At 32.9% G+C, this 18933-nt stretch overlaps 1 protein-coding gene and 2 non-coding genes across 6 annotated transcripts in view; all 3 read right to left on the reverse strand.

Annotated features, from left to right (window-relative positions):
* LOC122530069 overlaps positions 1-18933 on the reverse strand; it is a 127719-nt gene that overhangs the window by 62063 nt on the left and 46723 nt on the right. For all 4 annotated transcript variants that reach the window (XM_043656714.1, XM_043656712.1, XM_043656716.1 and 1 more), the window contains exon 2: positions 14101-14303. In XM_043656714.1, the coding sequence (XP_043512649.1) occupies positions 14101-14303 (203 nt within the window). The remainder of the gene's footprint in view (positions 1-14100; positions 14304-18933) is intronic.
* Trnap-ugg lies at positions 15245-15316 on the reverse strand. Its single transcript has one exon. It is a non-coding gene; the product is annotated as a tRNA-Pro (tRNA).
* On the reverse strand, positions 15705-15776 carry Trnap-ugg. The gene has a single exon. It is a non-coding gene; the product is annotated as a tRNA-Pro (tRNA).

The raw sequence follows: 18933 nt of genomic DNA on the forward strand, positions 1-18933 counted from the left end.
GATATAATTATTAATTACAAAAATAAAGGTGACATAACATAATATAATTATTAATTACAAAAATAAATTACGAACGTAAAATCATCGAGCGAACTCGTTCATTGAGAAACGTTTCTTCAGCGTTAAAAAAAAAAAAAAAAAAAAAAAAGGTTAAGAATATCTTGAATAACATTCGCATTGTTTGTAACATTTCGACGCAGCTGTTATTAAATTAAATACGAACAAAAAATTGTCGGAGACAGAATGTTGAACTTTGTATTAATTTATACGACACAAACGGTCGTTCGTACGACAGAAAATAAAATAATTCAATTAAATCTTTCGTTCGTTCGAAGAGGGAATCTCGGGGGCCAATACGTGTGCTCGGCGTGTGTGCAGACAGTCGAATCCAATTTGAACGATCGGCAACGTGTTACAATTAACTTAACGCGGGCACCGAGTAACACTAATGCGCCACCACTATTCATCGGTACTGTAAACGCGCGTTATTGTAAACTGGAACGCGCGTGGAACATACATATATACGCGTTTTGACGATAACGACCAGGTAAATCGAGCGCTAATGATGCAAATGAATTAATTCGCGAACTCGTGTATATGGTGCTCATCATGCGCGCGTCAAAACACGATATAACGTTCTCGTCTAAATTTTCTGCACAACGCTGCGACACACATTCCGGTTAACCGGTTGGCAAATTAATCAATCGTCGGCAACTACAAATTTTTCCACTAATCGTTGATTTGCAATTGAGATTCAACTTTGGTTGTTAATCATGCATAATTAAATTCCTGTTTCAGTTGCAACAAACAACGTTGCGTCGAAATAACTTCTAAGGGGCTATTCTGGCAAAATAAAAAAATCAATATTGAATCTTAATGAAAGATTAAAGTCTAAATCTTAATTAAGATTCTTTCGACGAACGATCGACAGTTATAACTCTGTTAATCGATTATTCAATCATCAATTTCCTTTGATGAATCACTGACGATTGATGTTACTTATTGTCAATCGGTTAAAATAAAAAATAAAAAAGAAAAATTTTAGTCGATCGATGCTCAACTCTTCAAATTTTTCTCATATTTTCTTCTTTGGTTTCCGGTTTGGTTATCGTTCCTTCGCTCTAACATTCATAAAACAATGCAAAACTGGAGATTCAAGCATCTTTTCCGACAATCAACGACTTCAACTATTTTCGACAATTACAATAATTCAATTTCTATCGATCGTAGAGAGAGAGTTCGTGAAATTTATCCCCGTTGTTCTCTGCAGCGCGCCGGAAGTCACTGGAAACTGCCCGCGGAAACACGTGGGAGCGTTTTAAAACGAAACTTTCGACTGCGAGCTGTTGGAGAAAGTCATTCTCTTACGCGGCGATCTTTATAAGGGAAGAAACTCGGGAATCAGGGGGAGAGACAGAGAGAGAGAGAGAGAGAGAGAGAGAGAGAATGAACGAGGCACACGTAACTCGTACCGCGAAATCTGTACAGAGATTCGAACATGTTCGCGTAGGCAAACTGCTCGTTGCGAAGTATCCCGGACACCTGCTCGTTTTAAATATTTTAGAAAACAAATTTCTTGTTGAATTTAGGTTGTTGAAAATTACTTGATAAATTGAACTGCCTTCGTTCAACGAGGATCATCTTAGAAACAGACAATCTGAAATCCTAACTTCAGAGCTTTCGTGAAACAAACTGTTTCAAAACTATTTGCCTTCAAACTCATAGCTTGCACAGAAATTCCCCAAGTAAGAAATTTATGTATTCTGCAAAATAATTGCCGGTTTAAGCCTGGTCGTTATTAAGTGAAAATTATCAAAGAAGAAATCTTGCAAGGCGCGATCAAAGTTGCAAAAATAAAAGCGCCACTCTGCGTGTAAGTAACTCGGTCGAAAAAAAAACAAAACAAAAAAAAAAAAACGCAGAACTTTTCTCATTGTGAGAAAGATCTTAATCCTTTTGCGCTGGATTGACTTGTCACGCGCGTCGAAAATTTTTTGTTCCAAAATTGTAATACTTTCTCAGTTTTAAGTATATTCAAGTAAAACAAAATAAGCAAAACAGATAATAAATTTATTACTTCCCAATAATTTCTACCCAGTGATATCATACCGACGAGTTCAAAAAGAAAACGACGAATTATTGTACATGTACGGTTTGGTCACTCGTTACGGTCCGCAATCAGTTGCCGTAAACGCAAGTAAATTTAATAATATATATATATAAACTATTTGCGCTGGAATGACGTGCTACGCACGTCGAGAAAATTGTAATACTTCCTCAGTTTTAAGTATATTTAAATAAAACCAAATAGGTATTTAAGTATATTTAAGTAAAACAAAACAAATAATAAATTTATTACTTTTCAATAATTTTTATCCAGTGATATCATACCGACGAGTTCAAAAAGAAAGGACGACGAATTATTGTGTACGAATTTGGTCACTCGTTATGGTCTGCAATCAGTTGCCAGCGCAAGTGCTTAAGGAGTCAGGACAATTTGAAATTTTCAAGATATCGACGTCTTTTTTTTTTTTTTTTTTTGTTGTTGTTGTAAATAGTAGTTTGAAGTCTTAGAAGATTCTAGTCTTTAAAACGACTTATTTTCGGGTATAATAATAAATCCGAGGATACAGAATAATTGAATTTGTATCACTGTTTACAACTTTAAGCAATATTGTAAAGTGTAAATCGTGTGATTCAAATATTACTTTTGGCGAATCGAATATTAGGGGACTTGGATTCAATTTAGTTGCGAATTGTAAGAACTGTGAGCCGTGATATGTATGTAAAACAAAGTAAGTAAATGATACATATGAAAAATAACGTTTTGAAACTTTAAACGTTTTTCTCGAAACTAGATTTTTAGAAACGGTGTGCAAGATATCTCGAAATCTAACCAACCTTACTACTGTGATTATTGTGAAACTTGGTACGTATCTTTAGTGTAACATTTACTAAGGATTGACGATCGAATATTTTTTGATTTTTAACAAAATATAAACAAAAAACGTAGAAATTTTTGGCATAAATTCGACACGTCAAAAACAAATAGCCGCTATTTTCATAATTTTCACAAAAATGAAAATGTTGGAGAATATTGTTTACTTTTGATCTTTTTTTGCCTTTTTGTTGCAGCTAATCTTATGTAAAAAAAAAAGTTGTGTAAAAGGATGCCGTTAAAAAGTTAAATAAGAGCCCTCTTTTTCTTCTCTTTTAATGTTGCTTTTTCATAATGTGTTAAAATAAACCACGAAAGCTCGTGTCAATCAAAATATGTGCTTTTGTTTTACAATATTTATAAATTTTTAACAAATTAAAATTAAAAATAATTTTTTAAGTATTAACATTATTATTAATTTATTTTTACAAAAAAAATACTTAATATTAATTTATTATTTAATAAATTTATTATTATAATATAAATTAAATAATAAATAATTAGTAATGTTTTAAATAATAAAACTTATTATTATAATATAAATTAAATAATAAATAATTAGTAATGTTTTAAATAACAAAACTTATTATTATAATATAAATTAAACAATAAATAATTAGTAATGTTTCAAATAATAAAATTTATTATTATAATATAAATTAAATAATAAATAATTATTAATGTTTTAAATACTAAAATTTATTATCATAAATTAAATAGTAAATAATTAATAATGTTTCAAATAATAAAATTTGGAGGTCTTCACTAGCCCTCCAAAGTATTCGTAATTTTTAGGCTCGTCAAACAGTTCTGCCTTAAGAAATTCTGTAGGCAACGTCGTTACGAGGGAACTTGTCAACCTCGTATCCCTTCGATAGCTGCAGAGGCAACGGCGAAGAAAAAAAAAAATAAGAAATTTCCCGATAGTCCGACATGTAAAGTAGCTGGCTCGCGAGGCGATGGAAGGAGCAAATGACGGGGGAACGAAAGGGAAATGGGCTACAGGACCGGTCTTCTCCTCGTCGACCGGTGCCCAGAGGCAGGAGGAAAAAAAGAACGGCGAGAGGAAGAAGAAGCTTGGGAAGGACTGACCGGTTTTGATAAATCGGTTGGTAACAACGGTCCAGGGCCCGTATCCGAGAAACCGTGGCCAACAAGTAAACGACCAGCTGTTGCCCGTTAGCAAACAACCCGGTCTTTCTTCCTTTGCTTCTTCTCCACCTCCTCCTCCTCTTCTTCTTCTTATTCTTCTTTTTTTCTGCTTCTTCGTGATATAAACGCACCATTGCCATCGTCGAGTTCGATCACCTCGAAGAATGGCGGTTCTCAAATGGTGTACCGTAACGAGACAAAATGGCCGATTGATTGAAAGGCTGCGTGACGCGAATTTCAATATTTCCATTTTGTGTGTGCGCGTGTGTGTATTGGTCAGGCAAAATTTCAATTGCTAGTCGTTTCAGTTTCAAAGAGTTTAAGCAAATATTCTTCTTCTGTGTCTGCGCGCCGATTCTTTCGCGAGCGGCGGACGAAACAATCGCTTTACCTCAAACCTCCATTATGATGGTGAACGAGCTCGGTGATGAACACTCTGAGTGGGAGATGTTGACGCTGGCTTGCTCGATTATCCCTGCTGCGTGGCAACAGTTGCTTGAAATTACTGTTGCGGAATTTGATTGAAAACAAAGTGAAGTTGGAATTCGTTGGAAGTTGGTTGCCATCGTGGCTAATGGAATTCTTAATGGTTTTCAGTATTCGACGTTGACGTTGTGACTTGCGTTAGAATATTCAAATGCTGTCACGCGTTCGTGGGCGCTCGTGTAGGGGAATTTTTAAGTTCTCTGGGTGTTTGACAATTGAAACGATGAAAATTGCTTTTAACAATTTTCAGTATTTGACACTGACGATTTAGTACTTGATTTAGTACTATAATACTATGTTATAGTATTATAGTATAATACAATAGTACTATACTATATACTATAATACTATACTATTATACTATAATACTATAATACTATACTATTATACTATAATACTATAATACTATACTATTATACTATAATACTATAATACTATACTATTATACTATAATACTATAATACTATACTATTATACTATAATACTATAATACTATACTATTATACTATAATACTATAATACTATACTATTATAATACTATACTGTACTATTTTATTATAATACTATATTTAGTACTATAATACTATATTATAGTACTATACTATAATAGTATATTATACTATTATACAATAGTACTATACTATAATAGTATATTATACTATTATACTATAATACTACAATACTATACTATTATACTATAATATTATAATACTATACTATTATATTATAATACTATATTTAGTACTATAATACTATATTATAGTATTATACTATAATACAATAGTACTATACTATAATAGTAAATTATACTATTATACTATAATACTACAATACTATACTATTATACTATAATATTATAATACTATACTATACTATTATATTATAATACTATATTTAGTACTATAATACTATATAATATTATAGAATTTGAGTGAAAAACACGAGCTGTTTGCACCGAAGCTAGTAAAATTTCTAAATAATTTTCAATGTTTCACATTGACGCTGTAATTTATGTTAAGCTGTTAAAATATTATTGCAAAATTTGATTGAGAACAGTGCTCATTAGAAACTAATACAGCATTGAAACCAGTAGGATTTTTAACAGTTTTCAACATTTGGCTTCAATGTTTTGTAACTTATGTTAAAACTTATATATGTTGAGATATTAACATAAAATTCGATTAAAAATTAGTGACAGTGAAGCTAGCAAAATTTTCAATAGCTCTCAATATTTGATACTGACATTGCAACTTGTGTTAAAATACTGGCACGATGATAAAAATCGGAATTACAAATAACGTTGCAGATAGACTGATGAATTTTATATTTTCATGAAAGTAACCTGAATGGAAAGTGGAGAAGCTTATTTGACTTGTTAAACAATATAATGCAACAATATTTGCATTTCCTATAAATGCACAAAAATCTGCGATTTAATTACAAATAAATATATACATGATAATATATCAAATGTAACTAATATATGAATATATGGATGTAGAAAGAAATTCATTAACCCAGCGTATTAGCTATGAATGAAAGAACGGAGACATTACTTGCGACAATAATTTCCTAAACAGAACGAAGAAACTACCCAAGTGCTTCAAGTTCACAAATATTGTAGTATAATTCGTATAATTTTCAATCATCTTCAACGAAACTTTTAATAGCATCTCGTTCATAGCGCGATTCTACAAAGATCTCTCTCGATAAAAAGGGAAATTAACCACGTTGCGCTGGCAACTGATTGCGGACCGTAACGAGTGACCAAAATCGTAAATGTACAATAATTCGTCGCTTTCTTTTTGAACTCGTCGGCACGATATCACCGGATACAAATTATTGATAAGCAATGAATTTATTATTTGTTTCGCCTTAATTTACACTTAAATATACTTCGAACCGAGAAAACATTGCAATTTTGGAACAAAAAAGGTCATTCCAGCGCAAGAGGTTAAAAAAGGGATCAGCCATTCTTCTTCTTCTTCTTCTATTTTTCTTTAATGTCGCATCGACAGCGAGGTCATTAGCGACAACGGTGCCATTAGATATGTGTGTAGTAGTTTATGTTTTTGAGATACTTTTAATACTTTTTGCATGTCATTTTGAGAAGTCAGGTTTATGTTTACGTTGATTCCGTATTTCTGTCTTTGGGTTTCTGCGGTGTGGCATTCTTCTAAGTTTGAATTTAATGGGATTTCAGTAGAATCATATTTGTCCGAAATTACAATGGCCACTCCTCTGCTGGCGTGGTTTTCGTTTACCCTGTTTTTGACGAAGGCTGGTGATTTTTTCTTTTTTTTTTTTTTTGAAATTTGTTTCTCGAAGGCAGACAATATCAGGGCTGAAATTATTTATGAGAATTTTGAAGTTGTTCGTAATGGGTATAATAACCGTTTATATTCCTAATATCCTATGAGGGGCTACGGATTTGGATTATGCTGCGATTATGGCTCTTGTGAAATTTCGATGTCGGATTCAGATGAGCAGCTAAGCGACGATTCAGGTGTCTCAGTCGGTTTGGTGAGCTTTTCGCAGAGTCGATGTATTCATATTTTTTATGCTTCTTTCGTTCATTATGGCAGGCTTCCTGCCATGATCAGCCATTATTGGCAGGTTCAAGCAAAAGAGAAAGAAGGATAGCTTCTTAAAAGGTTAAGCTCGCGTGGATCAGAAAACGAACGAAGGATTAAGAAGGAATTACGTTGCGACATCCGTTCGAGACGCATCGATCGCTTATCTAATCAACAAACTAAACGCCTAGGAACATGTGACCGGTGTTACTTCATTGTCATCCTCCTCCCCGCCCGTTGCATAATAAGAATCGCACGATAGATGAAAAAAGTAACAGACACATGGTTCTTTATTCGTGTAATCGTTCGTTTCCTGCAATGATTGTTCTTCCGTAAGAAAAAAAAGAAAAAAAAAAAAAGAAAAAAGAAAGACAAGTGTTGTACGTTCGTGTTGTACGTCGCGAACACACGGCACACGATTGACGTGGTAATTTCCTAGGAATCGATCGGTCACGGCGAGCATCGACTGCCAGAGCTCAGCTTAGAAACACACGGAGGGCTTCTTATTCGACATATCTAATCGAATTCCGCGAATACGACAGAGGCTTCCGTCCGAGGAACAATCGGGAGAATGTTGAGGCTTGGAATGGTAAACGTTTCCGACACGGTGTGTGCCACCACGGTGTTGGCCAGCTTGGCGATTGCCAAATTTATCTAGAGAGCTGTGACGCTATCTGTGAAAAATTTCTGGGAATATTTTTCGGTGAAAAACCGATTCGCAGAAAAACTCGATCAAGATTTTATTAATATCAACTAATATTATATATGCTAATAATGATATATTAATTACTAATTATTAATAATATATTAATATATTAATTTTACATATTGTTCTTCTTCGATTCACGAAGAAAACTCGATCAATATTTTATTAATGTCAACTAATGCCATGTATACTAATAATAATATATTAATTATACATATTGTTCTTCTTCGATTCACAAAGACTCGATCAAGATTTTATTAATGTCAACTAATATCACATATACTAACAATAGTATATTAATTACTAATATTATTAATAATATATTAATATATTAATTATACATACTGTTCTTTCTCGATTCACAAAAACTCGATCAAGATTTTATTAATATCAACTAATATCATATATACTAACAATATATTAATTACTAATATTATTAATAATATATTAACATATTAATTATACATACTAATAATATATTAATATCAACTCTGTCATTTCAAATTTTCAAGTTTCTGAATGATACTGAACTTGATATATTCGAATCTACATAATTAATCTCTCATCGAGTATGTTTCCAATTTTCCTAGATAATTCTCGATTATCTTTTGTCGGATTTTCTTTTGATTTATGATCCCCTTTTCCTTTTCTTTTGTATGACTGCTCGTCATTTGTTTTTTCTCCATTCACAAAGATCAAGATTTTAATATCAACTCTGTTTATTATTATTATTTACTCCAACCGTTGGCGGTTCTTCTCTTTTGCGAAAGAGATGGGATAATTCTTGTCTGAGAGCTTGCTCCTCTAAAGATTAATACTTAACGATGTAATACTTGACTTTGACTGGCCAAAAATATTAATACAAACGAATGAATGAAAATATCTATTAACAACCGTATCCTATTAAAATATATCCTGATAAATATATCTTATTTACACGTAAGTCATTGTAATTCAAATCATAATTCAATATCATCGTAATTCAAATGATAATTAATAATAAGTAGTTTCTGTCCAAATTGAAATTGGTATCAATTTTGCACAAGAATGCTCGTATCGTTTAAACAATTGTAAAAAAATATTGCAAACATTATATTGATAGAATTGTGCAATTATTTGTAATAACGTAACCCTCGTTTCGAATATCCCGCCGGGAAAATGTCACGTTGACTGCCATTTAACTTCTACAAGTTAATTTAACTTGCAGAACATTTAATTCATATAAGAATATTTGTATTTATATATAATTATAATTAATAATTGATATATAATTACATTATATAACAAGAATATTTATTTATATTACAATAAGCTACACCGAAAGCGTATTCATGTTACTTAAAATTCTTTGTCAATGATACTCATCTTGTTTCAATTATTTTAATTAGTCTAAAATATTTATAGAAATAGAAAGAATGATTCAGGAACGTGCTAAATTGGAAATTAATCGTCTCTGAACTGAAGTCTGCGTTTGTATTTTATTATCTAATAGTTCAGAAGCTTTGGCAGAATTTTTTCATGCGAATTTATTAGTTTATTTGTTCGTTTTTTCATCTTAAAATTTTAGGATTTTCATTTTCATCGAATTAATTGATTTACGAGCGGTACAACTTGTCATTCGAGCCACGTACGTAAGACAAACGTCAGATAAACTGTGATATAATATACGAAAGGAAATATTGTACCAAGTGTAACATTATTAGTAACCTGATCGTTTACAATCAGATTTTCCAACGAACGAAGAAACAGAATTTCTAAACATCTCTCGCAGAAATAGAAATTACGAACGTAGGAATTTATATTTCGCGATTATCTTACGAAGACGAAAGTCCATTCCATTTTATTTTTCATTTTTTTTTTTTTTTTTTTTTTTTTATTTTTTTTTTTTTTTTTTTTTTTTTAACGAATATAGGAAACATACGTGTATTTGCGGTTGAATCTGTTTACACGTCACTTTGTACTCGTTGAAAAGACAGCCAATGTTAACACGCCGTACGATTTATGTAACAAGCAAACTTGACAGAGGACGTATACGTATGAAAGTATTGAATTATGCGTACCTTCTTACGCTCGTTTTATGATGTAACGAACTACGGCTTCTTGAATGACTATTTCTCCGTGTTATCTGCGACCCATAACATATTATTCAACCTAAAGTTCAGCCTTAATCTACAGTTTATCAACCAACTTTAATGGAATAATATTCCGCACGAAAATCATGTTCATACGAACGATGAAAAACGCGGTTTAAATCAACAACTCTTGTCAGTTGAAAATGACAATTCTTTGCAACTGTCAATAAATCAATAAAAATATTTCACTTGTAATTGCTCAAGAGAAGTTATTATTTCGTTTGAATTATTTTATTTCGGGATTGGTGATTTTTGAACGTCAGTGGAAGCGTTTAATATTTATAGTGCAATAATTTCTAGTTATCAGTAGAGATATTTAGTATTTAGACTAGCAACTTCCAATTACTGATAAAACTATTTATTATTTACGATAGACGTTTATCATTATCAAGAAACATTTTTAGCGTTTAGATTAGTAATTTTTAATAATTAGCACAAGTATATGACATTTAGATTCGTACAATAATTCCTAATCGTAGAGGTATTTAATAACTTCTAACTACCAGTCAAAAATATTTAATATTTACTTATTTGTCAGAAGTATTGATTTGTAACTCGTAAAGGAAGTATTTTGTACTTAGGTCAGTAATTCTTAACCATCAGTAGCTACATTTTAGTAAAAATAAAAAAAAAAGAACGTACGTGCAACGAGAGATGATCCATTTGCAGAAAGAAACGTAGAATCAGTGCGGATACGCAATTATTAGAAATGATTCATTTAGAAACCGACGTTAATTCGAAAGTTGCCAGACATTGGAATTAGTCGTCCTGAATTTTCACTACAGTTGGCTGGCAATTGATTTACGAGCAGCTTCGTCAAGCCGGCGTATATAATATCGAAAATTAAATTCTCCGCGCCCCGGTATCTCGCGAAGAATTCACTGGCGCCGTACTCCCACCCAATGTGGGGAGAAAAAAAAAATCGCGTCATTATCACGCTTCTATATACGATAATTATTTATCAGCTACGTTGTATTAGTTCCCAGCGTTTTCTCAGAAGCAACAAATTTGCAAAGGAAATAGGAGAGAACAAAGTTTCATTCCATTAATATTCTTCTTTTCTTCTTTCTTAATATTTAATTGTTAATATTTCTTTAATTTTTAATATTTAATTGTTAATATTTCTTAAATTTTTAATATTTAATTGTTAATATTTCTTTAATTTTTAATATTTAATTGTTAATATTTTTTTAATTTTTAATATTTCTTTAAATATTTTTTTTAATTTTTAATATTTAATTGTTAATATTTCTTTAATTCTTAATATTTAATTGTTCATATTTCTTTAATTCTTAATATTTAATTGTTAATATTTCTTTAATTTTTAATATTTATTAAATATCCTTCATGTTTTTTTAATTTCCCGCAATTTTCAAGAACGACATAAAAACGATGAATATTTAAGAAATGACGAAGAATATTTCCCGGCCGATGCAAAATGCACACGAGTGGATATAAGTATTTACAAAAGACGGCATGAATTTAAACGATATTTACAGATCGATCCTCTCGTTCGTTAACTTTCTCGAACACTACGATTCCAGGTCTGTGCACTTTCACCAAAGTGGAAAGTAGCGAACGACTCGGTCGCTCGCAGTATAGTAATTTTGCACTGAATTATGTCCCGAAGATACGCCGATTACGTAAGTTCGTAACACTCGGTTCAGTCATCTTCGGCATTATGTATGAACGCTTAATGCGTTCGTGCATTCGTGCAGTAACTATGGAAAAACACGGTAAGCGTTTTTATGCATATCGTGCATAACGAGATGATGTATCTTGTTGTACAAACATCGTGTCTTCGAAGCTTCGAGGCTCAATCTTGAAACAAGCTGACCTTTTAGGTTAGGTTAGTAGGCTATTGTCAAGCTTCAGAAGCTTTTGAGATTCAAGCTCTCAAAGTTAATATTCCACAGTCTACGATAATATTTATAATCATCGTTGGATTACACGATCTAGAGAGATCGAATCTCCGAGTTTAGGAGTTCGAGCTCGAAACTCGCGACTCATTTTTACGAGATTGTCTTAAAAGTAACAGAACGAACGAATTCTCTAGTTCTTCCAACAGGAAATTGATCCGATAATATGGTACATTTTCACGTAACAAAACAAACAAATGGCACTTTCGTCAGCAGAAGATTGATCAGTTAATAAAATAAACAAATGGTACTTTTTAATTACACACTGCGTGATAATATGATATACTTTATAACAAGCAAATGGTATTTTTGCTAGCAGAAAATTGATCAGGACTGCGTGTTACACATTTTCGGATAATAAAACGAAACGAATGGCAATTTTAGTTAGCAAAGAATTGATGGGTCGAATGGAAAAAGGTGAAAATGAATTTAAATGGATTTAAATTTAAACTGAATGTCATACTTGAAACGTTATAACAATAATTAAGCAGTTCCATCCTGTCGAAGGGAGGAAGATTCGAAAAACGTGAAATTTGGTTCGCTGTCGTTAAACACCGATGCTTTCATCCTTCGCGAGAATTTAATAAGCGTTTATTAGTTTCCGTGGAATAAGAAAAACGAGAGTTTAACAAATGTGAAAATTTCAATTAAGAGGGACACGTGAAGAATTGTGTCGAGTTCCAAGCTTTATGAAAAAGAAAAAAAACAGCGCGAATATTGTAGTGCAGGCTCGTGGAAATCACGACGAAGAAAGAGGAAAAAATTGCAATGTGGTTTATTGCCCCGCGAATGTTCCCTCTTATCAGAAACGAGTTTGAAGAAAAAAAGATTTTGTCTAAGGTAATTCGACAGATTAGAAATACATTTGCTTGTCATTATAATAAAACTTTTATGCAACATTGTATCTTTATTTATTACAAGTTATATTTCAAATAATTTGGCAGAGAAAATTCACAAATGAAATGAATTAATTTTCAAAATTGCTTTTTGCCAATTAAAATTGTCGAAACTATGAAAAAAGTGAATCTCTTAACACTAAAACTACCAAGGACTAAAGCATAGAATTTTCATCAGAGATATTAAAGTGAAAAACAATAGAAATACACTAGGATACAGAAACTTTTATTCGTGTATTTTATAAAAAATCATTTGAACCTCTAAAAATACACTATTTTGCATCTGTAATGTATATATATAAAAAAAAAGTTTTTGTCCATGGAAATTTGACAGATTAGAAATACATTTGCTTGTCATTATAATAAAACTTTTATGCAACATTGTATCTTTATTTATTACAAGTTATATTTCAAATAATTTGGCAGAGAAAATTCACAAATGAAATGAATTAATTTTCAAAATTGCTTTTTGCCAATTAAAATTGTCGAAACTATGAAAAAAGTGAATCGTCTTGATCTTTCGAAGTTGAAACTACATTCTGAAAAAAAAAAAAAAACAGACAAAAGCTGCGAGTTAATCACTTTCTAGAGCAGAAAGAATCATAATAACAGAATGTACGATTTTTGAAAAATCGACTTTCATCAAACGTGCATATGTAATCTCTTAGCACTAAAACTACCAAGGACTAAAGCATAGAATTTTCATCAGAGATATTAAAGTGAAAAACAATAGAAATACACTAGGATACAGAAACTTTTATTCATGTATTTTATAAAAAATCATTTGAACCTCTAAAAATACACTATTTTACATCTGTAATGTATATATATATAAAAAAAAAGTTTTTGTCCATGGAAATTTGACAGATTAGAAATACATTTACTTGTCGTTGTAATAAAACTATTGTGCAACATTGTATCTCTATTTATCACAAGTTATATTTCAAATAACTTGGCGAACTTGAGAAAATTCGCAAATAAAATGAATTAATTTTCAAAATTACTTTTTTCTTTTAAAAATACACTATTTTGCATCTGTAATGTATGTATAATATCTAAAAAAAAAAAAAAAAAAAAAATCACAAATTAGTCATCCTGACCACTTCGATAGTTCTAATGTTAATCGTTATCCATTGATCATCCATTCGTTAACTTTTTTTCTCCGTCACTTCGTTCCGATATTACCAGACAATCGGGGGCCGAGTACAATGGTCTCAAATATAGGATACACATGCACACGTGCACATACATGCATACACGCGAAGCTAGGTGGAAACAATCAGAAGGAAGATACAAACCAGTGAGCACAGCGCCGACGAGCATAAAGAGAAAGCCGAATGCCGGAAGAGCAATCTGGCAGTTCGCAGCTATTACAACCCCAGCTACCATGAGACCACCCTCGATCTTCTCTACCCTCAAGCGTGATATAGGGGTCGGACATTTTAATTTTGCCCCGAGTCCGCCACTCAGCGCACCCTCCTCAGCCGCCATGGTGCCGGGCCTGGAATAATAGATAAACAACAATGCTTTAGTCAATTGAGCCCGCACGGGACGCGACACTGATACCGAATGATTTGATAATAATGTTTACAATGTGACAATGGAAACGACATGGCTTTGTCCGTCCCCCGACACAAACAGAGCATTGTCAGGAGGAGGAGAGGTTAAAAGAAACGCGACAATCGAGAAATTTAAGAGAGGCTTCGACGCATTTTAAAATTCGATTGTTGAATCCCATTCGAAACGAGAGTACGACGAAAGAGAGGCGGGTATTAATTAATCATTCGCTTGAAATAACGAACGCCGGGTTATTTTGATTACTAGATCGCCTCGGTGGAGATACACAGAACTATGTAAAAAATTGTCATTGTGTAGTATTGCACACGGTGTTCAATTAAGAGTTTGAAAATTTTTTTCTAACGACGAATGAGAAGCGACGGATCAAAATGACCCGGTAAATGATACATAAATGATTAACGATTTATATAAAGAATTGGATCGTGTTTTATATCTACTGTTTCTAGAGATATATATAGCACAGTCTAATTTGTTTTGTTTATTAATAACATTATATATATATATATGGTAATAATGATATTAATTACTACTTGATTAACTATTATACAACAATGTCTTCAATGTCTTGAAAAGGCATATAATGGGGGTAATGTCGTTTTTTTGATACTGTGCAAAATTTTATTATTCACTGGCAAATCATGTTATAAATATGTATAAATTATGTTATAATTTATTATAATATATTATAATTTAATTATGTAGTAATAAATTATGTTATAACATCAAATTAATTATTATTTGTTAAATTTGAAAAAAAACGACACTGCTTATGGGTATCTGTAATAATATTCCAGAGCGACAGAGTCTAACGATAAAATTCTAATGTGAGGTTCAAAAATTTGCGAAAAAAGAAGAAAAAAAACAGGGCTCAGCCGGGATTTGAACCCGGGACCTCTCGCACCCAAAGCGAGAATCATACCCCTAGACCACTGAGCCGTTACTTATCACTCTTTCCTACAGTATGAACACAACTTGTGATTAATATTGATAAGTATTTTTTACATTTGTTTCATAAACGTTATTCGTTTTATGTGCGTGTGTGTGTATATATATATTACTTATGTACTTGTATTAAAACTGGATTACATATATAACCACATATATATATATACAACCATGTGAAAGTAGAGTTCAAATATAGATACTCTTTCGAAACAGATAATCAACATCTCAACGTTTTTATTTCATCTTGTCCACGTCTTTACAAATGTCGTTTCTACGAAAATTGTAAAGGCAATTTTTGCGATTTTTGGAAATTTGTAAAAGAAAATTTATCTTCGCGAAAGATTGTCGCGAGAAAAAAAAAAAGAAAAAAAAAAAGAATGGGCTCAGCCGGGATTTGAACCCGGGACCTCTCGCACCCAAAGCGAGAATCATACCCCTAGACCACTGAGCCGCTTTGTAAAAGTTGCTTTAAGATACTTACATCTCGACGAGAAGAGTTCCACTTTATCGTATTCATCGTGTTTTACTTATTAATTCGTTATTATCCCCTAACGACGAAATATTGCAAATAATAAACGCCAGTTTCTATGAAATTTCTTTTAATTCATCGCACACTTTTCAATTGTAAAGCGTCGATCTCGATAGTGTCTAGAAACTGCGTAGAAATACTTCGTATCAAGTTTTCCAAGTTTAGCAATTTAATCGCAGTGAAATACATTCTCGCGGCTATCACTGAATAATGAACGTTCTATAAATGAAAGCGCACGGGTCAATAATATTAGAACATCAACGTTCAATAATTTATCGACGTTTCAGTAATACGTTAAACAGCTTGCGGCTACAGAATTTATTCGTATATAACGTTGTGTCGTTGAGGCTTGAAAAATATGCTGTTTTCCACACTTCGACAACGTGTATTATATATTATAGGGATATTGTGTAATTTTATATTATATTATCTTTGTATATTATTTTATATTATATTTTGTATTATTTTATATTATATTTTTTATATTCTATATTATTTTATATTATATTTTTTTTCTTCTTCTTCTATTTTTCTTTAATATCGCATCGACAGCGAGCAACATATTATATTTTTATATTATTTTATAGTATATATTAGGGATATTATGTATTTTTAACTTTTTCCGCTAGTGACTGGTTGCGCGGACCATAACGAGTGACCAGACCGTATACAATAACTCGTCTTCTTTTCGAATTCATCGAATATATCACTGGATAGAAATTACTAAGAAGCAATAAATTTATTGTTATATATATAGTTTTGCCTGGGTTATACTTCAATGTACTTAAAACTGAGAAAATGTTGCAATTTTGGACCAAATATTCTCGACGTGCGTGGCACGGTGTTCCAGCGCAAGAGGTTAAGAATTTATAAAAATCCATTGAATTACCAACCCATTAAACATTTGGTAAATTTTAAGAAGTTCAGTCAAAAAGAATTTCCATTTTAATACGTCTAAGAAGAAATCATACATTACGTTCGCGTGATATTGTCATCAGGGGTTGACCTCTTGCGCTAGTGACTGGTTGCGCGGACCATAACGAGTGACCAGACCGTATACAATAACTCGTCTTCTTTTCGAATTCATCGGTATAACACTGGATAGAAATTACTAAGAAGTAATAAGTTTATTATTTGTTTTGCCTCGGTTATACTTCAATGTACTTAAAACTGAGAAAATATTGCAATTTCGGGCAGAATATTCCCAACGTGCGTGGCACGAATGCAAACTACTGTATTCCGACATTATTCGCAAAAAAAAATGAAAACTAGAGAAATAAATTCCACAGCCGTTCTCATTTCCAGGTAAATGTTCATCCTTCGCGAGCGAAGGAAACACGACGATGAAAGAATCCAGAGCATAAAGGAGCACAGCCCAACCCCGATCCGCACAAGTGGACAAACGCGCGCGACTTTTCGTGTAAAAGCGTGTTCTCGCAGGAGTTTCTCGCGGCCCCGAAACCAGGCGATGAAAAAAAAAAAAAGAAAAACCGGTGGCGGTGGCTGGAAAGGAGCGGCTGTCGCGGAAAAAAATCTCATCTTTTTCACCGAGGGCTGTGCGCTGCAACGACGTGGCCCACCGGTTTCCACCGGCGATCAACAATGTGGCGTTCGCGACGGAGGAGCTTGAAAAGAGCAGGGGCGTCGGTTTTCCGCGACGGAGTTAAGCTCTCAAGCTCTTTGAGCTTCCGTCGCCCAATTAACGTCGACCGACCCACCTACCCGCTCTTCGTTAACCAAGCCGGCCTCCTCCTCTTGCTCCACATAATGAAAAGGGCACCTCGTTAAATCAACGTCGATGCATGGAAGGAAATAGAGGCAGGGTGGGAGAGAAAAAGAAAAAAAAGGAAACGCGAAAATCCTCCGTCGATATACGCTTGTATACTTAGCGGCCGTGAGTAAATGCCTCGGTTTTTTTTTTTTTTTTTGCCGGACAACAATTGCGCGGCTTGCGTTGAAAAATTTCTCCTATTTATATAACCCTATTCTTCGTTCCTCCGGGAGGGAGCCTCCTCTGTTCATTCGCTCTCCCCGTGGGAAAAATCGATTTTGCCTCGCTCGGTAGCTGTTCAGCAAATTTCGCGGTAAAATGCGACACGATGAGAGAATTTAGAGTTCACAGGCGTGTGACGCTCGGAAAATCGGAGAGAAACTGGAGTTTGAAAATAATTCATGCAGTAGAGTCAATCGGATAATCGAATCTTGTTGGATTAATGTCCAATAACTTTACTTTCACACGAAGGAAGGTTGTTTATCTTTAATTGTATTTAATTTTTCGTTATGTCTTCGTCAAAATTAATTACAAAGGTGTGTACCTAAATTTTCTATTAACCAGCTTTACTTTTACGCGAAGAAAGGTCCTTCATCTTCAATTATCTGGCGAGTATCAATTTTAAATAGGAGTTTCTGGTTTCGTTCAGCAAAATTAACTACAAAGGAGTGTACCTAAATTTTCTATTAATCAATGTTTCGCAGTTCAAATTTTTTTCTTTCTTTGAATCATCATCAGTTACCTGCGCGAGAAATGAAATGAAAAGATCAGAGAACAAAATGTAAATGACGGGAAACGTGTTAGGATATTTCTGTAGAGATAAAGGCATACAGCTTTAAATGAAATCGGCAATAATTTTATGGACCGTTGGTCTTTATTTTCGGTCTAAGTATGGACGTTGAAGCTCGAAGACCGAAAATGTTCAACAAGCGAGAAAGATGACCGAAACACGTCGTGGATACATGCGCGTATTAAAGAAATTCGTGCCGCGAGTGTCGAAGAAAATAACCACAACAGGTTCTGACATTATGGAAATGGCCATTTTCTTTTACGGCCGCGACGTGATGCGAGACTTTCCAACGTACGTACATATATGTATCTCTCGTCGTACTTTCTACGCCTTAACGTCGACTTCTCCGAGACAGAGTCTGAAGCATGAATAAAAAATGCAAGTTTGACAGGCATCGTTAGATCTATAGGATGAGCCAAAAGTTTTTTTTTTTTTTTTAATAGAACAAAACATCAGGATGTAAGAAAAAAAACTAATTAATCTTCAAGTTCAAACACGAACCAAAAGTTTCTTCTCAC

This window comes from Frieseomelitta varia, unplaced genomic scaffold (assembly GCF_011392965.1).
Source record: "Frieseomelitta varia isolate USP_RPSP 00005682 unplaced genomic scaffold, Fvar_1.2 scaffold_326, whole genome shotgun sequence".
NCBI classification, from domain to species: domain Eukaryota; kingdom Metazoa; phylum Arthropoda; class Insecta; order Hymenoptera; family Apidae; genus Frieseomelitta; species Frieseomelitta varia.